General features: G+C 40.3%; 1 protein-coding gene across 2 annotated transcripts; it reads right to left on the reverse strand.

Moving 5' to 3' along the window:
* Positions 1 to 124: 124 nt before the first annotated feature.
* Positions 125 to 21,714, reverse strand: rin1b (Ras and Rab interactor 1b). Of its 2 annotated transcripts, none has more exons than XM_088417832.1 (12): positions 21,506 to 21,714; positions 14,421 to 14,564; positions 12,961 to 13,075; positions 12,811 to 12,883; positions 11,806 to 11,897; positions 11,530 to 11,702; positions 11,109 to 11,393; positions 9,477 to 10,014; positions 7,765 to 8,073; positions 7,564 to 7,698; positions 7,328 to 7,497; positions 125 to 2,903 (listed from the first exon to the last, which is right to left on the reverse strand). In XM_088417832.1, exons 1-12 carry the CDS (start codon positions 21,512 to 21,514, stop codon positions 2,580 to 2,582), a joined length of 2,367 nt encoding a protein of 788 aa, XP_088273958.1. In that variant the 5' UTR covers positions 21,515 to 21,714; the 3' UTR covers positions 125 to 2,579. The 2 variants fall into 2 exon arrangements, with proteins under 2 accessions (XP_088273958.1, XP_088273967.1); XM_088417841.1 differs by having other exon boundaries at positions 7,564 to 7,695; positions 21,506 to 21,713.
* Between the last annotated feature and the right edge of the window lie 565 nt (positions 21,715 to 22,279).

Genomic DNA, 22,279 nt, shown 5'->3' on the forward strand with positions numbered 1-22,279 from the left:
GCTACAAACCGCATTTTTTACTTTTAATGCTACGCGGTATTAACTTTTGAATAAAAGTTGTTTTTTGCATTTGACCTACATCAGTTGCACGGTAAATATATGACACAACATAACTACACACATATGCACACCAATTTTTTATTGTAATTATTGCAAATTATCTGACACGTTTACAGTGAAAGGAATAGTGAGCTCACACAGTAAACACATGCACACGTCACTTTCGCATAGCCTTTAAGTAAAATATATATTTTTTTTAAAAAAGCATGCAGTTATATTCAAAACACATCATCATCGCCACTTGCTGGTTAAAGCCTGCACAGTGCTGCACACATCCACCCTGCAAGCTGAACATTCAAAGGTAGCTTTTAAACACAAGACGTGGAGGTGAACAGTCATCGGGAGTTCATTCTGGTCACATTAGTCCAGTCGCCGTTAAGAAATATTTCTAGTAGTCCGACTGGCTTGTTGTCTTCAAAGGTGATATGCTTGGTGGCCAGTTTGGTACAGTGGACACCCATCAATTCGCGATTTCTCAAACTACTCTGGATTTTTTTTTGAATTTATTTTTGAGAACATAACATTTATTAGCTGAAAAACTCACCTGTACACGCCTATCCACATAGGAATGACAAGCCTCCTGCCGAGTGCCCTCTGATAGTATTACATACAGAACATTCCAGTAACTCTTTGTGAGGTTGACACAGGAGAAAGCAGGGTGGTAAACCTCTCAAGTTGATGCAAAGAAAGATCCACAGCTGGTGTTTGTTGTTTTTTTTTCACTCTATTATGTGTTTTAAATGTGTGTTTGTGAGAGAGGTTATGTAAAGTCCAATTTATGAGAGGAATACGTTTTTCCCATTACGACAGGGGTAAGAGCTGGCCTGGTCTGCAAAAAAGCAAAAATCTGTGAATGATCAACACCCATGAAAGCAAAAATGATCATTAGAACCTCATTCACACTGCGTCATGCTAAGAGACACCTTATAAAGAAAAGATAAATGAGACACATTTCCTACAGAGGGCGAAATACCAGCACGAGGAAAATGATCAAGCCACTCTGGTAGAACAAAGTGATGGGTTCTCATGGAGACTACCGATACCAGAATCAATACTGTAGTTCAAATGAAAAATGGTGTCTACTTTTTTAAAACGTGAAAGGAAAGCCAAGACTTCACCATAGTGGTTTTACATATTGGCCAATCATTATATGTATAAGAGAGAGCGAGTGAGTGAGAGAAAGAGAGAGAGAGAGAGAGAGAGAGAGAGAGAGAGAAGGAAAAAATGAGAGAAAGAGAAAGAAAGAATAGTTAAGAAAGAATAAGGAAGCAAGAAAGAAAATAAAAGAGTAAAAGAAAGAAATTGTAATGAAGAAAGTAAACAGAGGAAAGAAAGAAAGAAAGAAAAAAGAAAGAATAGTTAAGAAAGAAAGAACTAGAAAGCAAGAAAGAAAATAGAAGAGTAAAAGAAAGAAATTGTAATGAAGAAACAAAATAGAAGAAAGAAAGAAAGAAAGAAAGAAAGAAAGAAAGAAAGAAAGAAAGAAAGAAAGAAAGAAAGAAAGAAAGAAAGAAAGAAAGAAAGAAAGAAAGAAAGAAAGAAAGAAAGAAAGAAAGAACTGGAAGGAAAAAAATAGAAGAGTAAAAGAAAGAAATTGAAAGGAAGAAAGAAAATGGAGGAGTTAAAATAAAGTAAGAAAAACAGTTAAGAAAGACAGAAATAGGAAAGAAAAAAGAGTAGGAAAGAACAAAATAGGACAGTAAAAGATGTATCAGCGTTTTTATGAATGGGACCCTGCGAACCAATTTCAAACATTTCATAGACCATAGTTATTGTTTTTTAGCCCCTCCCCCCAAAATAATTTTACCACTTTGTGATGTAAGAATTGAGGGACCAAATTAAAAATTGTAATAATTATATATATTTTTAATCAGTCAAATATTTATTGTTGAGAATTGCATGACTGAATTGAGCGATTATGGTGGCCGTAGGGGTGAAAAAAAAATCTTACTGTTCATCTACTAGTGTGCTGAATTGTCTTATGTAATAGTAGTGCCTATTCAACCAGGTAATATAATTGGCAGCTGGACTGAGGTTTTGCCTGTCGTCTGCGCAGGCTTCTGGTGGTAATCGGAAGCTGTATATCAAATAGCTTTTCGTCGACTTCCTGCTTCTCCTTCTTAACCCCTGTGCTGTATTTTGATCATTGGGTCATTTTCTTCCACATCACTCTGGCAGTATTTTAGCCAAGGGACTAAGTGGTGGTGCCATGTTGAACTTTGGCATTCTGTCACCATATGGGTGAAATTTCAGCTCCCGAGTGTCTCGTTTCAAAGTTTTCCCTTTGATGTGATGTTCCTTTGATGTAAAGATCAAAGGATTGGACAAAATACAACACAAGGGTTAAACGCTGGAAACTTTGGCATCAAGGTCTTCGAGCGGCGGGCCGTATTCGTGACGTCATCCCTCCATGATAGAAACGGAATCCTCCTCCGCACCAGGCGCAGCGCCGCTCCCGCTCGGTTCGGCGCCAAGTTCCGACCCACGTCCCCTTTCCTTCCTGCCCCCCGCCCTCCCATTCACTCCTCGCACACCGACTCACTCAGGTCCACGGCGCCACCTCTGGTGAGCCGCCGCATCTTGCTGAAGTCGTGGTCGGTCCTCAGGTAGGAGAGGGAGGGGCCTCCCTCACTGTGGCCCGCCAGGTCCTGAGGCTGGGCCTGAGGCGGCAGGGCGCGCATCTCGCCGCCGCTGCGCCAGTACAGCGTGTACTGCTGCGGGTCGGACACGCCGAAGGTGGCGGCGCACAGCTGCGCCAGCGCCTGGCTGCTCTCTCCCACTCGCCACTGCAAGGTCCGCACGGCGCTCCGTTCCCCGTCCTGGAACAATATTCGAACGCACCTCTGGAGGGGAGGAGCAGAAACAATACTTCATTCAATCCCAAAGACATATTTGACATGTTTTGATTCATTCACTGCCAATGACGGATATGGACGTCAAGATTGCTGGAGCGGCAACGAATGAGTTAATTCTACTTTTCCCTATACGTCACAACCATAGATTAGAATTGAAATGCATTACTTGCAGAGTACTAACTGAGAAGCTGCCATTTTGAGGAAGTACGTTTAACTCATTTACTGCCAATGACGGCGTTAGACGTCAAGGAACCATTTTTGCTGGGTTGGCAATGCATGAGTAAAGATTTCAGACACACAACCCTTGGCACTTTTTTTTTTTTTTAAATGCTTGGCTAAAGGAGCTTCTATAAACGGCTGACACTAAATTGATCAAGCATTGAAGTATTCAATTCATTTATGTAATTAAAACATATGCAGTACTTTGAACATGTTCTTCCACATCATTCTCACAGTATTTCGGCCAAGGGATGGCAAAAACCTGTTCGGGTGATAATAAGTGGTAGTGCCGTGTTGAACTTTGGCATGTTGTCACCATCTGGGTGAAATTTCAGCTTCCTGATCTCGACTTTCAATACTTTCCCTTTGATTTGAAACGTATTTGTAGAACAAAGGATAGGACAAAATACTGCACAAAGGTTGAGAATGAAAATATTCAATTGCTTTAAGAAATTAAGTACTAGATTAATCGATTACTCAGGTAAGTAAGTAATTAAGTTTCAATATACTAAAGTAATCGAGTACATTAGGTTTTAAACTAATCAAATACTAAATTACAGCAGGTACCAAATCACTGATGTAATCTGAGTTGGTGCTGAGTATTGAGTACTAAAGGAAATAATTACTTTAGTACTTAAAGCGCGAGTATTACTTTAGTACTTAAAGCGCGAGTATTATCAATTACTTAAGGTACTCGATTACTTTAGGTTGAATGTCATTTCAAATAAATAAAATTGGTATTTTTCACCTAGTCTGACTTCAAAGGAAGAAAAATTGCAAAAAAAAAAAAAAATATATATATATATATATATATATATATATATATATATATATATATATATATATATATAATGACATAAACCTGCAACAGAAAAAGTTAGTCATGGATGAAAATCCGCAAGCGTCAAACCGCGATGTAGAAAGAGAAAACTGTAATAGCATAGAGAAAAGCGTAAGTAATTGTTTACTTAGGAACTTTTTACGTAACTTTAGTTCTTGACCCATTTAGTATCAAGTGTTTTCAGATCCTTCTTTAGCGGAACTCTAAAAAAATATTGAAAAAAAAAAACCATATATAAATAAGTACTTAGGATCAAACATTAGGACTAAAAAGAACATAAAAATATTGTCTTTGTGGTTGAATCAGATAACATTAATTAGTCCAAATCTGCAGTCTGGACATCGACTTCCACAAGTAAGTTTAACCATTCCAGGTTAAAAGTTGCAAATCACAGGGATAAACAGTGCCAGTCAAAAGTTCGAAAACACTGAAAGCTGTCATGTAACATTTTTTCAGAAAACAAATACAGAAAATATACACAACATACCATTTGTTGTTAATGTGATTTCAGTGTGTTGAGTGAATTACCGTCCAAAAATTTCAAAGTAGCCGATGCATCTTTCCAATTTTTTTAAGCGTCCTTCAGAGGATGAGGTTTGAAACCCCCTCCATCAAGAAGCCAAACAATAAAACTGTTCACTCGTCACAATTCACAAGTATATCTTGAAAGTCATTCCAGCTCATAAAGCATCACCCACATCATAAAGCTGACCGAGAAAATACCAAACTGTGCAAATCTGTTACTTAGACAAAATGTGCCTACCTCAAAAAAATAAAAAATATAATTCATAATTCATCATATAATTCATCAAAACATTGCAATTCAGGATTTTTTTTTTTTAATAATGAAAAAAGAAAAAAATTAGAGGGTGTTCCCAAGTGTTTGACTGGGGAAGTCAAGTCAAAAAGCGCCGTTCCCTTAACATGTTCTGTTGCACCATTTTATATATATATATATATATATATATATATATATATATATATATATATATATATATATATATATATATATATATAAATAAAATAAAATTAAGTAGTTAAATACACCTGTTTTTAACCATCTGAGGGGGCGGCCATTTTGCCACTTGTTGTGGACTGAAAATGACATCAGAGTTGCTCAGGGGTTTTGTATTCACAGCTCACCTGATTTCTGCATTTTGTCTTGTGAGATTTCCAAACCTGAACCATCATGATCGTCGTCACCTGAGCCCCGAGCAGCCAAGATGTCACACTCGACAAGTGGCAAAATGGCCGCCGCTATCAGAGATAGCTAAAAACGTGTGTATTTTGCTGTTCAATTCATATTTGAGAAATGCACTATCAACCAAAAAATGCCTTATTTCAACGAGGGGGCGCAATAACATATTTTTGTGAAGAAAACTTTTTACTTGGCTTTGTCTTTAAATGATTCTACCCCTCCTACAAACTTTAAATACATATTTAACTTCCCTAACCTCCTTGGTACCAATTCGCACAAAGCAGTTGCCTACAACTCTACGATATTTCCGACGCGCAAAAGATAAAGTGAGGGTTGACGGATTAGCAGTGTACTCAGCCATACTCACTTATCCTTTTTGGAGCCTGAGCACCCCCCCCCACACACACACACACACACACACACACTCAAACACACACACATCAACATGATACAATTGTCAACAGGTCCAACTTACAGAGTCACCAAGCTCCTCGCTGTCCGTGTGCATATTGTGTTTGCCTGCTTGGATGCGTAGATGCAGCTCAATAAATTTCATGTTATCTGACCGCCCACTTCCTCATCGCACTCGCCTCACGGATCGCCCGCCTGTGTCGGAGCAGAATCTGGCTGCCGGCTCACTTGGATGGGCTATTTGAAGACCGGAGAGGCACCACGTGACCGCACGCAAACGTTGTGCTTGACAATGCCTCACTTTTTTTTTTTTCTCTCTCTCAGACCAATCTGAATCCAGCGGTATGATAACAGGTGAAAGTGTGTGTGTCTGTGTATGTGTGTGTCAGTTCATGCATGGCCCACATCGAAGGATTACCTTTCAAAACTAATCCCTGCAAATTAATTTCAAGCATGTTTATGAAAAATGGAGGGTGACTACCCAGACATCTGTATGATGCAAATTATTTTGCAGACCCCCACAAAAAACCTCTTGGGTTGGGTTGGGTCAGAAACAACCCGAATGGGGTCAAAAGGGTCCGCCTCAACTTCTGGGTTGTATACTCAAACCAAAAAGTTGGGTCGATTAAATTAATTTCCCTAAGGGGACCAATAAATTAATCCGAATAAAAATATGAATCGAAGAACCCAAATATAAACAGCAGTTGGGTAAAAACAACAACAAAAAACTAATTAGCATCATAAAGGGACCAATGCAAAACCTTTGGTTGTGAATTCAATTTGAAAGGTTATGTGATATGACAAACCCACACTTAAAAAACAGTTTGCTTAAAATAACCAAATTGGATTAAAAAAAAAAAGTAAAAGGACAGACCTGTTACATGGGTAAAAATGACCCCACAATCTAAAGACAATTGGATTAAAAAAAAAACAAAAAAAAAACAATCCAAATTAGAAATGAACCAATCCGCATTATGGATAATAAAATTTGGGTAAAAAAAAAAAAAGAAGCAAAAGATGCACTCCAAAAACAGTCTGGCCGAAAATAACCCAATTATGTGTCAATAAATTGGCATTTTGTTCCAAAAAATACAAAGCCTGCTACTTGGGTCAATATAACCCAGCTATCTAAAAACAAAAACAACTCAATTGGGCTAAAAAATGGACAAATCTACTACATGCATCAATTTGACTCTGTATATGCTATTGCTCAAAATAACCCTCTAAAAATAGTCATTTTTGCACAAACTAAATAAAGGAGGGGTAGTTCTGTACAAAACAACCCCTAAAATTGGGTTATCTATGAATTATACCCATAATGTTGGGTCAAATTGCCCCAAGTAATGATCGGTTCCTTTTTTTTCTAATCTAAATTCAAGTAAACAAAAAAATCAAAATCTAAGACGCAACTATTTTTTTCTCTTTCTTGTTGAGTGGTCCCAAAGCTACAGCTAAGCTTGTAAACACATTGGGTTAACAATGATTCAAAAAGGGTTCAAAAGTGGGTCCATAAGAGACTGAATTAATGTTGCATTATTTTTCCAGTGCATTGGGTTGAAGATTTGACCCAATCTTCAACCCAATCTTCTGGGTGGAAATAATCAACCATGTATTGTGTAAGAGCAGCCCAAGATTCTTAAAATCAACTGTTCCTCAAGATTTTTTCAACGTGTAATGAGTTTAGATTCTGATTCAAGTGTTCCCACGACAACCAACTCCATGGAATCCTGCAGCCACCATTACCTGGCTCTGCTGGTTCTCATTTTGCTTCTGAGCCTCGTGACTTCGCCGGCAGCGCCACTGCTTCAACGCCTCCTGGGCCTCGGACGTAAGGCAACCGGAGATCGTCTGGTCCCGGTCCAGGCTCTGGATCAGGTGCAGGCTGGCGAACACACTGGTCAAGTAGGAGCCACCTGGAAGCACGCAAACGCCAAAGTGGACTCCGGGTTCAGCGAGCCGACGTTCCAGCGAGAACTAACCTTCACCACCGAGCCAGGACGGCTCCAGGAGCTCCATCATGTACTCCACCTCGATCAGGATGTGAGGCCTGTTGGACTCAATGATCACATAGGATAGTGACGGCAGGAAGTCCTCCCAGCTCACTTCCTGTCCTGCTGAGAAGCAAACACTCCAGATATCAAGGGGTCCAACTTAAGATCGTTAAAAAGCTGCCGTCTCACCCTGCGCGGCGCCAAGAGCCTTCTGAACACATTTGCAGATCTGCAGCAGCAGCAGAACTTTGTCCACGGGCGAGTGCATGCGCCGCATCAGCGCCAACTTCTGCTTCACCTTGTCCACCTGCCGACCGTCGGGCACGCCCGTGCGCACGCCGAGGCGTTCTGCCGCACCTTCGCCTTTCACACGCGAGAGGTTCCGGCTAAAGCGTTGGCTGGATGCGTCCTGCTGGTGGAGCGCCACGAGGGCTTTGTCCAGGTGGGACCTCAGTGGACGGAGCACGCAGGAGAACATGGCACGCTCCAGGGCAAGATCTGCCAAACCAGGAGAACAATTGGAATTCCAACTGTTGATTCCATGGAGCTACAGCATTTGTACAGTGTATGACACACCCTCAAATTCAAGCGCTCTCATAGATATTAAATGTTCAAAAAAATTGATCAAAAATTAGTTGGGTCCAGAAAGGATCCGAGTGCTACTTAGGTGAATTTGGACACATTTTTTTCTACAAAAGCAGAAATTACTTGTAAATTTGGTACAATATAAAAAATAAAGAAAGTATGGAAGAATGGGAGTAAATAAGCATTTTATAGGTTTCCCTTGAAGATGAAATTAAAAAAATTAAATGACTTAAATGGCAAGAATTTAGGACAATGACGACTGTTTGAAAAATGCTGGGTCAAAAAGCAATTGACCAGCTTTTGAGGTTATACATTTAAACCAAAATGTTTGGTCAAAATGAACCCCTCCACCCTGGACCGACTGGTTTTAGAGAGATGAAATCGCACAGTTGAAAACTGGGTCATTCCGGGTCCTAAAGCAGCATCCACATCATAAAACTCACTGAGAAATACCACAGCCTAAAAATTGAGTCATTTGGGCTCAAACAAACTTGAAAGCTGAGTCAAATTGACCCAAATAATGGCTTTTTTTTTTGTTTTTTTTTTTGTACAAAGCAACCTCAAAAAGTGTTTATTATATTTTATTATTTTTTTAAATATAATATCTTTTATTTTTTATATAATTCCTTTTAACATATTATAATATAATATATATTATTTTTTTATATTTTTTTTTAATATTTAAAAAAACTCAAAGTTGGATCATATTGACTCAAATATAATGTTTTTTTGTTTTGTTTTACCCACAGTTGCATTATTTTTATCTAACTGTTTCTGAAATGTAGCAAGTAAAAGTGAAAAGTGATCAAAAATCTAATACTCAAAGATACAAAAAAAATACTAAGTACTGTAGCCTTGTACTTGTAGTTACTTTCCACCACAGCCACTCTTGGCATGCTTCCCTCGCACTCTCACCTGTGATGAAGAAAATGTTATGATGATATTATTAAGTGACTCCATGTTTGCACTGCAAAACTGCCTCCCCTTACCCCCCCCCCCCCCCCCCCCCCCTTTGAATCGTGCGCTCTCCAAGCGTGCGTGGGCCTGTGAGATCTTTTTATGATAAACGAGAGTGAGGGAAAAAAAATGCAAATGGCTCCCACCAACGCAAAGGCAGATAAATCAGAGTGCGGGAAGGAAGGAAGGCGAGCGGCCCAGCAATCCCCCCAGAAGTCCGCGAACTGCCTGGCAACACACGTGCACGCACATACACAGAAGCCTACGCACGGGTCTGTGAGAGTTTTATCTAATTTATTTATGCACGCGCAACAAAACAATGTGTCTTTTTGGTTTGGAGTCTGCTTGGGTGGGTTTACCTTTCTCATTCTCTGGCACCAAAGTTTCAATGGGAGGTTCTAGCTCGCCGCTTTCCAGTAAGCAACACTTGGCCTGGGACAGGAAGAGGCGCACGCCCTGCAGGAGTTGCACAGACGTCACGCGCGGTGCAGACGATGAGGCGGTGGCGAGCGATTTTAGCAACCCCGTATGAGCCAGGAGGAAATCCTGGACCATCCCGCCAAAAATAGAACGCCTGTCCCGGGACAGCTCCAGGACCAGTCGTGCCAAACGCTTGTCAGGAGCGAAGAAACACACAAATGCCTCGCTCATGCGGTGCAGCCCGCCGCGGCCTCGAGATCGCACCAGCGGCGGCCGCCGGAGGCTCTGAGCGTGCGTTTGGAGCCCGCTCTCGGAATCCGAATCCGAATCGTTTTCCTCGTCTAAACTGCTGAAGGAGCTGTTGCTGTCCAGTTCGGCCAGGGATGGAGCCGGCCGCCGCTCCAAGGCCAGGAGAGCCACTTCAATGGCAGGAACCTCCGCTGGGACGGACTGCTGGATATCAGGAGGCTGGTCCACCTTAATCAGAGTACACACATATTGATAATGGAGCTGACAATGAGAATTTCTCTTGAGTCAATAAAGGCCAGTTTAAAAAAAGATTACCAAGCGCAATTTTTCTGTGACCGAAAGCAGTGATTCTCAAATGGAGGCACGTGTAACCCTAAAGGTACATTAAGGCACGTCGGGGAGTGTGAGGGATTTTACCTGCGTTTCAGCAAACTTAGTTTAGTATATTTTTCTTTTCAAATTAAGAGCAAAGTAAATCAAACATGTCACGACTTATTGTGAAGTTGCAGATCTGGGTTATCTGTCACCAGCGCCCGCCTTGGATGTATGCATCCGCATTTTCTGCGTGTACTTTATGACGAGAAGCCTTGAAAAAAATGCAAAGACGGATTACAAATAAAAGGGGTTTACGTCTGCCAATCGGGGTGAGTACAAATGGTCCTTCTCACGAAGTTCCACCTGCTGAAAGTTCGGAAGCGCTCGCCAAATGTGGATGTTCCATTAGGCACTTGTTGCTTAGGCAACGGATTGCCCAGTTCTTCGAAAATGTGTCACAGTGAATACTTCTGTAATGCCTTTAATTTGTTAATCACTATACAGAAGCTCATTGTCATTGATGATACATTTTTTTGGCAGACCGACATTTTACTTTAGTTGTTGAATAAAATAGGCTTTGAGATACCACTACAAATGTAGTACCAAAGTATAAAATCACATTTTTCACCATAAAAAAACACAACGAAAGAAGTAATTCCCCACAATGTAGACAACTAACATGTTTGTCTAGCTACCTTGAGTTCTTCTTCCATAAATATGCTTTCTTTGTCTTTGGCCTATGCCACCATGCTGCCTGGAACAGGTCAGTTTTGAGACTACCAGAGACTAGTGTTGTGCTGAAGACCACGCTACCCAAAACTCTAGAACAAATTGAAATCAAGACTGAGACAAGTTCAAGCCTCTTGGGGGTCAAGACTGAGTCAAGATCAAGACTGAGACAAGTTGAGGCTGAGAGAAGACTGTTGGTAGTCCAAGACCAGATCTTTAAGATGTGGTCTCCAGATCAGTCTTAAGAGTTGCAGGATTTTTTTTTAAGAGAATCTTACATGAGGTGCCCGTGTGGTCATCATGTCCTCTTCCTCTGACCCTGCCGACCCTGGCGACACGGCGGGAGTTCTCCTCAGGACCCCCGCTCCGGCATGAACCCTCCTCTGTGAAGTGGAGTCACGCAGCCTCTCGGACTCAACGGGCGTCTCCATTGATGGGGATGGAGAGAAGGAGCCCACTCCCTCGAGGGACAGATTCATGGAGGACTCAGAGAGCCGAAGCCGCATGCTACGCTTGAAGCGGTGTCGCTTATTGGAGGCACTGTGGTTCTGGATTTCTGATTGCTATGGGAATGGAAAAAAATGGCTGCTTCACCACAAATTTCTCAGTTCACATTCACAGCGTTGCTGGGTTTTATCGATCTAAAATGAACTAGACTGAGAGCGCCAGTGACTGAGGACCAGTCTAGGGTGAACCCACCTTACAGACTTCCATCTGCAGGAAGAGCGGGTTTATAAAGCACAGTTTGCTTTGACTGCCCTGGCCCTGAACACGCCATCGTTCCGAGCCCGACGCCACCTGGATTAAGCTGCTGCTCAAAGAGGCCAGAGGTCCATTTTGAAGTTCCGATGCGGTCGGAGAGTTCCAGAAGTCTGTGCGGAGACCAGGAGAGTCAGAAAGAAGCTAGGCTTTCAGATTCAGTAGTAAGAACGCCGTCTCCTAATTGAGAAGCGACGACGACGTGATTGAGTGCACCTTGGCCCATGTGCGAGATGGCCTCAAGCTGCCTGTGCGTTGTGGCCTTGGCGATGGCGTCCGGAAGCTGAAGAGGAAAAGGCAAGATGTCCCTACAGGCAAAATAACAGGAAATATTCAAATGAGGAAGACTTTAAACCAGGGTCTGGACCAATAGAATTGGACCGCTTGGTGAAAATTTCAGTTTTCAATTTGTATGCTTTTTTTTTTTTTTTTTTTCAGTGTACCTGGAGAAATAATGTGCGGAAAACTTGAGGTCAGAATCTTGTTTTATATTCCTTCTACGGGTTTTTGAACTGCGTAGCCCCGGGAACCCCCATCCAAAGAAAAACGCAAAACCAATTCGCACAGTGTAGTATTTAGTTTTGTTCAATGTTTCATGCTTCAAAAATTCTGTGAATTTCATAGAAAATACTGTGAAAAACTAACTGACACCACTTCACTGTCTTTGACAGTGATTTTGACTTCCCTCCCTTTTCTCTCTTGTAAAACTGTTTTTTTTTTCACCAATTCGTGCCCTCCTACTGGCCCGTACCCATATTGTTGTGAAAGAGAAATTATAAGGTTCTCAACAGGTGGAAGATGTGGGCAAATTTCAGGAAATGTTTTGATAAATTCTCAAAATTCTAACAGGAAATTAAACTGGGGAATTTTAGCAATCATATAGGAGAGTATGGAGTATGATCAAAAATACAAAGTCTGCTCAGTCCAAAACCAAAAACCGACTGAGTAAATTGGCATTTGATTCTGAAGAGACTTAGACCCCTTGAAAAGTGATATCATGAGATCAAGACCTCAAGAAATACATTACGATCACAACCATAAATATAAACAGTGTTGTTTAGATTTCCACAAATTTTCATTGAAAAATACCAACTTTGAAAATTAACCTAAATACGGTACTAATACACCGTTTCAAAGAAAGCTCAAAATCTCAGTGAGTGGAGTGTTATGTGATGCTGCTGATCCATTATTGTTATTCAGAAGTACCACAGTTAACCGGACCTGCTGACGCAGTAGAAGGCCACCAGGCGACACAAGTCCGGAAAGCTGAGTGCCGAGCTCTCCAACGCAAACGCTGGCAGAGGAGGAAGCAGAGTGTGAGTGACAGCCTTCCCCCAGCGTCATCCACATTCCTGATGAAGCTGCACTCACTGTAGTCTTCCTCACAGATAAGACACTCCTTGACAGAGGATGAGCTCCTCTCAGCCGTGACCCTCACACATAGAACTTTCCTCTGGCTCACGCTGCACTTTCGCACCAAGAATGTCTGCAAGAAGACCAACGTCATCAATAGATTAGCACGTGGCTAGCTAGTCAAGCTAGCATAGATCTTAATGACTCTTAAAGTGAATTCAGAAATGTGTTTCTACATACATTTAACAAGCTTGAAGATAATTGCTAAAAACATGGGCTAAAAGTGAAAACTCTAGGTGGCTTGAATTTTTTTTCTCCTTTTCAGTTTTGAGCCTTTAGCTAATGCTAAATGCTAACACGCCTGGCAGTTCAGTAGAAAAATATGTCAATGCTCTCACCGTGATCCAACATACAGTATTTTGCTCGACCCGTTGTTCTGAATTTGACTTGTCAAATAAATAAACAAAATGTTTTCTGTGTGAGTGGTCATTGCACACACCTCTAATATTTATTTATTTTTTTTTTGCTTCTTCACATAATTATCAATCGTTGAATGCAAGCACTTGTTTTTTTTTTCTCTAATCATTGTCTTTATATCTGAAAATCATTTGGACAACAGATCTCATTGTCCCATACTGGGAACACACCGCCAGAAGTCTCAACTCACTATGGTGTGACATAATTTCCCATGATTCTTCGACACGAAAGCAGGAGGTGAAAGTAAACTGTTTTAATTCCTTTTAAATTGATTTCTCATATGAATCTCTATGGCGGCTGTGTTATTGACATACACATGGTCCAAAACAGTCGGTTTGTTGGATTAAAAAAATAAATAAAATAGAAAATCCAGGCGTGGGCCAGAAAATGGGCAAGAAAATGAGGCTGGCAAAATCCGTTGGGGTTTATGACACTGGGCGGAAAATAGAAACTATCCCCGAGGTGACCCTAAGTTAGCTAGCTATGCTTATACTCCTAAAATCCATCCTCTCTTATAGCCACAATATAAAGAACTGCTCTGTCATGAATAATTTAACAAGTGCTATTTAGTTTATTTAAACTATCGTTATATGTTTGAACACAGGACACTATGGGAATAAAGTATAACTAGCAAGGACAGGTTAGCGCACAAGCTAGCTGGTGACTAGCACCTCTTGCTGGTGAATGGAAAGCGCCACAAAAACTTTGTGGGCTACATCGTCACCACCGGGGGCTTTAAAAGGATATAATTGCTGTTGCTTAATCAAGTAAGCGTAAGAAAGGTTTTGAAAGTATTTGTCTTTAATTGACAAATGACCATAAACAGGGCAGGGTTGTAGTACATTAAGTGGACAGAGTGGATAATGAACTGATGTTTTGAAGTTCACTTTTTGGATGAATTCAAATTTATCTGGGTTGTTGATTAGTTTTACATGACATTACATGACGTGACATAATTAAGTTAAATGGTGCCCGTGTGCTCCCCGTGCTCGTGTGCTCACCCCAACAGGCTCTCTGAGCAGAATGTAGAGGGCAGAGTCTTGCTTGAGTGACAGCTGAAGCCACACCGGATGTGTTAACAGGAGACGATCCAAGACGCTGAAGGCCCTCTGGGGACCTGGCTGAGAAGCGCCCGCCGCCTGCATCTGAAACAAGTAACGGAACACATACAGTATAACTAAGTGGGCTCAATCACATGAGTCGTCTTCAGTTGTGGGAATCAACAAAGTCCAAATACTCTATACGTTTTACATGTTTTAAGATCATACTTTATGATTACTTTTTGACTCAACACATTTGAAAGCAACTTATGTACTCTGGTCTAAACAATATTGTAATTACCAATAATCGTGTTTATGGAATTTGTCAAGCAGCAAAATTCAACCATTTTTATCAATCTCAGGGACCATTTTTGAGTCCTTCCATATCATTCTCACAGTATGTTAACCAAGGGATGGCCCATTCCTGATAATTAAGTGGTCATGCCATGTTGCACTTTAACACATCATCACTATCTGGGTAAAATTTCAGCTCCCTAGTTTCTTCTTTCAATCCTTTGATGTAAAGATCAAAGGATTGGACAAAATACTGCACAAAGCTTAAGCATGGACTACCAATTAGCTCTCAAAAGTGAAGGGAAGGAATCGCCATCTTGTGTTACTTTTTTCTGAAACGTCAGTGCAATTTTTATGCAAGTATTTGTTTTTGAAGAGAATGCAAACTTTACTCACTGCATCAACCATTTGGAGTGTATTATCTCAATAGGGTATTGTCAGACAGACAGGTCAGGTCGGACAGATTTCGGCTGCAATCCCAAAGCAGGACGCTTTGTGTTGAATATTTTTATGTGGATGAAGATTTATTTATAAATATTTCTTTTTCAGAACAGGTCTGACACTTTATGGTGCTTATTTTTTGTGGATATATATATATATATATATATATATATATATATATATATATATATATATATATATATATATATATATATATATATATATATATATATATATATATATATATATATATATATATATATATATATATATATTAGAACAGGTCTGACACTTTATATTGATTATTTTTTGTGTAAAAACATTTATTTATAATGAAGTTATTTCTTTTCGATAACAGATTTCTTCAGTGATCCAAAAGAGGACACTTTAGGGTATTGTAATTTTTTAGTGGACCAATACATATGACGTTTGAAAGGTTCTATAGTTTAATAAATCAGACATTGATGGCATGTTTTAAGGTTGTTGTTTTTTTAACCCCAATATGCTTTGCACTGGTTAAGCAATTCTTGGCTGAAAAGACATTTCACCGAGGGTGCATCACTGAAAAAAGGTTTAGAACCACTGGTCCAGGAAAAGAAAACATGAAAACATGCAAAAAAAAAAAAAAAAAACTGCCCCAAGACTGAATTTGGACACTCCTGGGCTACACATCTCTTCCGCATCCATGTGCTTGACAAGATTCCAGTTCTGTTAGTTCATTCAGTCATTCATAGCGAGCATTGAAGACAAACAAAACTTAACATGCACGGTTTTACTCTGGTTACACAAGCTGGAAGACCGACGCTAACGCTAGCTTGACGGTAGCGGTTCATTTTCAGCGTCTCGTGATAGTTGGCCCCTGGAATCGTGGCTCTCGCTCGGCTTGGCGTGCAGTTGGATGTCACTGTGTGGGCTGCCGGCGAGCATTCGCCAGCGTAGCAGCAGATGATTGCCATGGCAACCCTGGCCTACACATTCTACCAGGCATTCCCACTCAGTGAAACACCTTTTCCCTGATAAGTCGAAGCTGCGCGCACACACACACACACACACACCAACGCGGTTGTTAAAGTGGCAAGCAGGCTACGGGTTTATTTCTACAAAAAAAAAAAAAAAAAGAAATAAAAGTGACACCTTGTGTACACCACGTGTTCCTCTATTTTTTGCATCCTCCTTTGCGTCCAGTGAAATTTTTTAGAGGAACCATCTGCTTGAGCAAACGTTCAAGGAATATACTTGTTGCCATTCATTAGCACATCAACACTCACCTCCTGACACCTGTTACATAACTCCTCCCCCTCCTGGCGCGTGTGCGCGCCGCTTCGCAATGGGCATGACAACTACAAGTTGGCAAAAAATAGCCCGAAAGAGCTCATTTGTCATGTCCAGAATTGTTGTTTTCATCATTTGATTCGTCTCCTCTACAGCATCATCGTTGGCGAAGACCCCAGCGCGCATTTGAGACGTTCTGGGAGCGCGACCTCAACAGTGTTTTCTTACGTAAACTGCAACTGCGCCCACACAAAAACGCGCCAGAGGTGGCAAGTACAAATACTTTGTTACTGGACTGATGTCGATTTTTCAAGCAATTGTCAGCAGTTGTCAGTTTTTCTGAACACATTATACTCGGACTTCATACATTGGAAAATTAAAGGGATTATTCACACTGCAGTAAAACTCCTCTACGACGAAACCAAAAAAATCCCCCATTGTGAAACAAGGACAAAAAAGGGGCGTGGTTGCCAAACTAATGTCATTTGATGGGCGCATCAAACTTAAACCAAGCTTAACACTTGAAGACAGGATAAAAATAGTAAACATGAAAGATAGATGAAGCAAAGTGAAGGACATTATGCAAGCAATTGATGTAAGTATGAAAATGAATGCTTATTGTAGATTTCTCAATTACTTTTTTTTCCCTTCACACTAAATGACATAAACCATATTGTACTCTTAATTACGCATAATAGTTGTATGATCGATTTGAAACACAGTACAGTACTTAGATTTACTCAACAGTAGGTCATTTCAAATCAGTAATTTTTCAGAAATATTGTGCATTTATATTTAGATTTTAAATATTATTTTCTTATTTATTTTACCATTGTGCATGGTAAATATAACAAATGCCTTATTTTATATATATATATATATATATATATATATATATTTATTTATTTATAAACTAAAGATGATCTAGAAAAAAGGATAGTTACCCTCCCCAAAAAAGCTTTCAAAATGTATATATCTTAGAGATATATTTTCAATAGCATGATAGCTGTTATCATACCATCAGATTCTGATATGGACCGGTGCCTAGACGGTCACAGATGCCCGTTTAGGAAGCTGTAGTTGGCATTGGCATTGTCAAGCACAGGTCAGATGCTTGTGGAAGAAGATATGGTACCGCGGAGGCACAAAAAGCAAAACACCAGATTCTGTGATTGTATCTCCGTGGGGGGACAACGGTCGCACTGCACTTCTTGCCAATCAGTAGGCGATCAAGAGCTATTGCTATGTTTTAAAGAAGAACAAGGTTTCATTTAATATATCACATATTTACTGCTCTTTTTTATGTTCTTTTTCCCTTTCTGTGAAGCACCAGGAAGCATATCGGTAAAGTGCTGTATAAATGGATGACAACAAAGGTTGACAGTTTTTCTTGCCATTAGACAGTTTATGCTTAATATTATTTCATTTCTTACTTTAATTAACACCAATTCATTTCTCAAATAGATGAGCATATTCTCTATGCACTTTCTAAAGTAAAAATTGCCTTCTCTTATTATTTTCTGCAAAAATACCAACATAAGGTCTAACCTGCCTCCATGTAGGTTTCAAGCGCACATCATACGAAAAAAATAAGTCACATGTGCCTGACATGGTCAACAGCAAAATCAGATTGCAAAGTCACGTTTTGGGATAGAAACAAGAGAGCTTGTACTTAAATGCACAAAAAAATAAATGACCTTGGATATCATTTTCATTTATTTACTTTTTGGCTCTAAAAGAAAGCAATAAATTGATTTAATTTTCAGATGAGTCAACTGTTTAAATCTGGACTGGAACACGAGTTCAGAGCGACTTTGACTACGCTGCCATCTCCTGGTATATCATCCTTGGACATAATTTAAAGAACAAAACTAAAGACGGGCTCAAAACAATCTAGGGCTGTCCTACAATTCAAGCTAGTACACATATGAAGTCTGAGCATCTGAAAAAAATCTGAAATAATTGATAATAGAGACATAATCTCAAGCAATATACCAAAAATAGTTGCTAAAATATAATTCTTTTGTACGTAAGGCTTACCAGATATGATATGATATGATATGATATGATATGATATGATATTTGTTGAAAAATGTGCAATATGTTGCTGTAATATGTGGATTATATAGAACAATACTGAAAGATATAGAAGGATTTGAAATTATATTGAATGACGTGGAAGGAAATTAGTGAAAATGTGCACTATGTTGGTGAAAAATTCTAAACGAAATGATGGCGATTGAAAATGTGATGTGAATATAGTGGTAAATGTGAAATATATCTATTATAATTGAATATTGAAAGATGTTTAAAAAAATGTGAAATACAGTATGTTAGTGAAACATGGAATATATTGACTGATGTGGAAAGATATTGAAAGATGTGGAATGATTTGGAATGTGTGGATGATATTGGCGGGAAATATAAAAGTGACGTGAGAATTTTCTGAATATTGAAAATCACACCAGAAGTAAATTGAATGAGCTGAACATTGTAATCTTGAACGAAAAATGATGAACATGTCATTCGGGAATGAATTAGGATACTGGTTGTTTTGGTTTAAGAAATAAATGGTGAAATTTGAAACAAGCCTTTTGTTGTGATTGCAATGGAAGTCATCACGCCTGCGCAACTCAAACATGGAAGTTTTGTGTGCACGCGGCCCACAAATCAAACGCACAACTGACAAGTTGACAAGAATCTGAGTCACGTCAACTCGGTAGCTAACCGAGCTGCGTCTGTGGGTTTCATAGTAACGGATGAAGTTAGCTGCAGTTGCTTCACAATGTGACGCAAAACCAGAGAGAAAAAAAAAACAGTTTGACAACCGCCCGCATTGCATCTGCGTGAACATGATGGCGGCTAATTTTAGCCTCGTGAGTAATAGGACAGCTATAAGTGTCCTGTATAGAGGGTTTTGGGGGAGGGGGGGGGGGGGGTCCTGCATGGGGGGGGGGGGGGGGGTGAAGCCTAGTGTCCATTTTCGTGTGTGTGTGAGAGTGACAAAGCCGTTTGTGAGTCAGTTGTAACACAACACTTGGACTGTACGAGAGGAGGACCGTTAGCATAACTGTGAATATTCATTATTTTACCATCTTAGCACTTGGAGGAGGTGTATGCATGTATGTGTGTGCGTATGCGTTTTTTGTATCTACAACACGAATGGTCAAGTATTTACGTGTGTTAGTGTTCTTGTGTGTCTGCGTGTGCGTCTATTCTATGAGAGTGAGTCTGTTTGGTTGACAATATCATGCAGTGAACCTGTACGAGTTTTGATGTGTAGGGACAAAGCACTCGAACGAAAAGCAAAATTTGAACAATAATTGTAATTGAGTGCCTGTAAAAAGGGTTTGTAATTGCATATGCGTGCCACAAGATGGAGGCAAAGCACTTCAAAGAGAGGGTTAAAGACGCACGTAAACAATCAAGAACCCGTGTTACAAAGACATTGTATTCAATGAAATTATTTAACAAACACATCCACATTCAATTGTGACTTAAAACTAGTATTGGTTAGCATAGGGGCCAATATAACACGGATTGCTCAGCAAATTAAAAAAAACAGTATTGTCAGTAAACACACTATTTGGAATACACAAACAATATTAACGTTACTTTACAATATTAACTTTAACATTGATAGAAAAGTGAGCTATTCTAGCTGTTGGTAAATGCTTGGAAACAAATTTCACTTCCACTTGTTGACTGCATTTCAACTAACCAAACAGGACGTCATCGGAGCATCAAACATAACTTCAAGATTCCACCAGATGGCGATGAAGTTCAACTTGGAAAAGTAAATCACCCAAATTTGGTGAAACAAGAAACCCAGCGGTGAGTCACAATGTTTCAAGTTATGTTGGGTAATTTATACCCAGCATTGACCCGAATTGGGTCAATATTTTGATGCAACAAGGCATCAAGAACTGCTCATACTTGATGAATCAAATATTCCATAAAATGGCTTCTGGGTATAGCCATGGTTAAAAGTAGAGCTAAATATATCAACAACATTTTGTAAACTGTGACGTACACTCTTCAGCCCACCCGCATGCAGTGATTAACCCAGTGTTTCTCCACTATATTTTGCCAGGCCCCCCCTAGAAAAGAGAAAACTTTTTGCGCCCCCCCCCCTCAGTCGATGCACTGAATATAAATAAGATTATTATTTAAGTATTACTACACATGTACCTCTTTTAACATTAACGACAGAAAAACGCAAAATATATCAATTTCAACAAATGTTAATTATTTTTATCGTGTTTATACGGGTTATTGCTTAGTCTAAAATGGAAAAAAAAGAAGCAAGTGCACCAAAGGGACTGAAACTAAAAGAAAATGAAAATTATTACCTTACTGCAATTATATTTCACATGACAAAACATGGCCCCAAAAAAACCTTTGCGTTTGCTGCGTTTTGGGGAATTATTTTCAGGAGTTTTTTGATGTCATTGCACTTCGATGCATGAATTTAGATTATTTGTAAACTAGTCTCCCAAATTGGAGGCTCGACTCGCTAGAAACTCAACAAGTTGCTTAAATAACTTGGATAATATGGGCCATCTTGCTGATCGGATGCGTTCAATTAAATTTGCTAACCCAGGGATCGGGCTCTAAACTGCACATGCACGCTGCAGGAACGGCAAACTGCTCAGGTGGGTGGACATAATTGGTAGAGGTGCTTAATTGGCTGATAGTTTCCGTTGAACCTCTCTGCCGCATGTCACGCACACGCGCGTGCGACGGTTCGGACTCGACAAGAAGCAGCGAGGAAAGCGCGAAACATCTCGTCCACTCCCACGCCGACAGGATGGCGCTTTTCACTCTTGACGATTATATAACCTCCCAAGTGCGAGCTGCCGCCCACTCGGGGTTGCTTTCACCTGATCTCATTGCACGACCTCTCCCCATCGAGACGTTCGAACTCACCCGGACCGACTTTGCAACTCTTCGTCCGAATGACGTCATGGCTTAAGTTGACGCCTTTCGGGAAAAGTTGACCACGTTGCAGGAGGTCACGCGAGAGCCAGGTGACTTACCTTGTGCATCCCAAGGCTCGCGACGCGTCCTGACGGTGGCTGCAAGGGCGTGTGCGCGGCGGGAGGAGCGCGAGCTCGTCAGCGTGGAGGAGAGCGCATCGACCGCGACAAGGCGGAGGAGGAGACTGAGCGCATCTCCAGCGGTCCCGTCACAGCGCGCGCAACTTGCAGCAAGTCCAGGCGACTCTTGACAGCCCAAATAGAGCTCAGGCGTGGCCATGGGAACGCCGATCGGCGCGTCATTCCACCGGAAGTGGACTTTGTCGCACGTCAGAGCGCTATTTGTGTCCCTAACTGTGCAGGTTAAGAGGGGGTTGTGATACCCCGATTTGTCCACGGGGGCGCGCCGCCCACCAAATTTGACTGGTCAAGTAGTTCAGTTTGCGTGTGAAACTTTGACGCGAAATCAACAGATAAATGTGAGTCACTCAAATATATGACATTTTGAAGATGAAAGGTTTTGAAAAATAATGGATTGATAATGTTTTCCGGAGACAATAATTAAACATTTTTTGCTATTTTTTTTCGCGCCGCCTTCCTAATGTATTTTTTTTTTTGTAATAAACACAAGCAATTAATTAACATCTGCGTATACATAATGTTTTGGTCTTATAGGTTAGGCTCTGTGAAGTAAGGCGTTTACAGAATATCTGTCATCGCAGTTCTAAATTGATTGTGTCAATCCGCGTAATCTAGCTCGTTACCAAGGTTCTCTTTCAAATATTGAATCCAAGCTGTGATGAAATTTTATTTCAAGCGTCACTGTGCCATACA

Source organism: Hippichthys cyanospilos, chromosome 1 (genome assembly GCF_059441005.1).
Source record: "Hippichthys cyanospilos isolate Australia breed blue-spotted pipefish chromosome 1, RoL_Hcya_1.0, whole genome shotgun sequence".
In the NCBI taxonomy this organism is placed as follows: domain Eukaryota; kingdom Metazoa; phylum Chordata; class Actinopteri; order Syngnathiformes; family Syngnathidae; genus Hippichthys; species Hippichthys cyanospilos.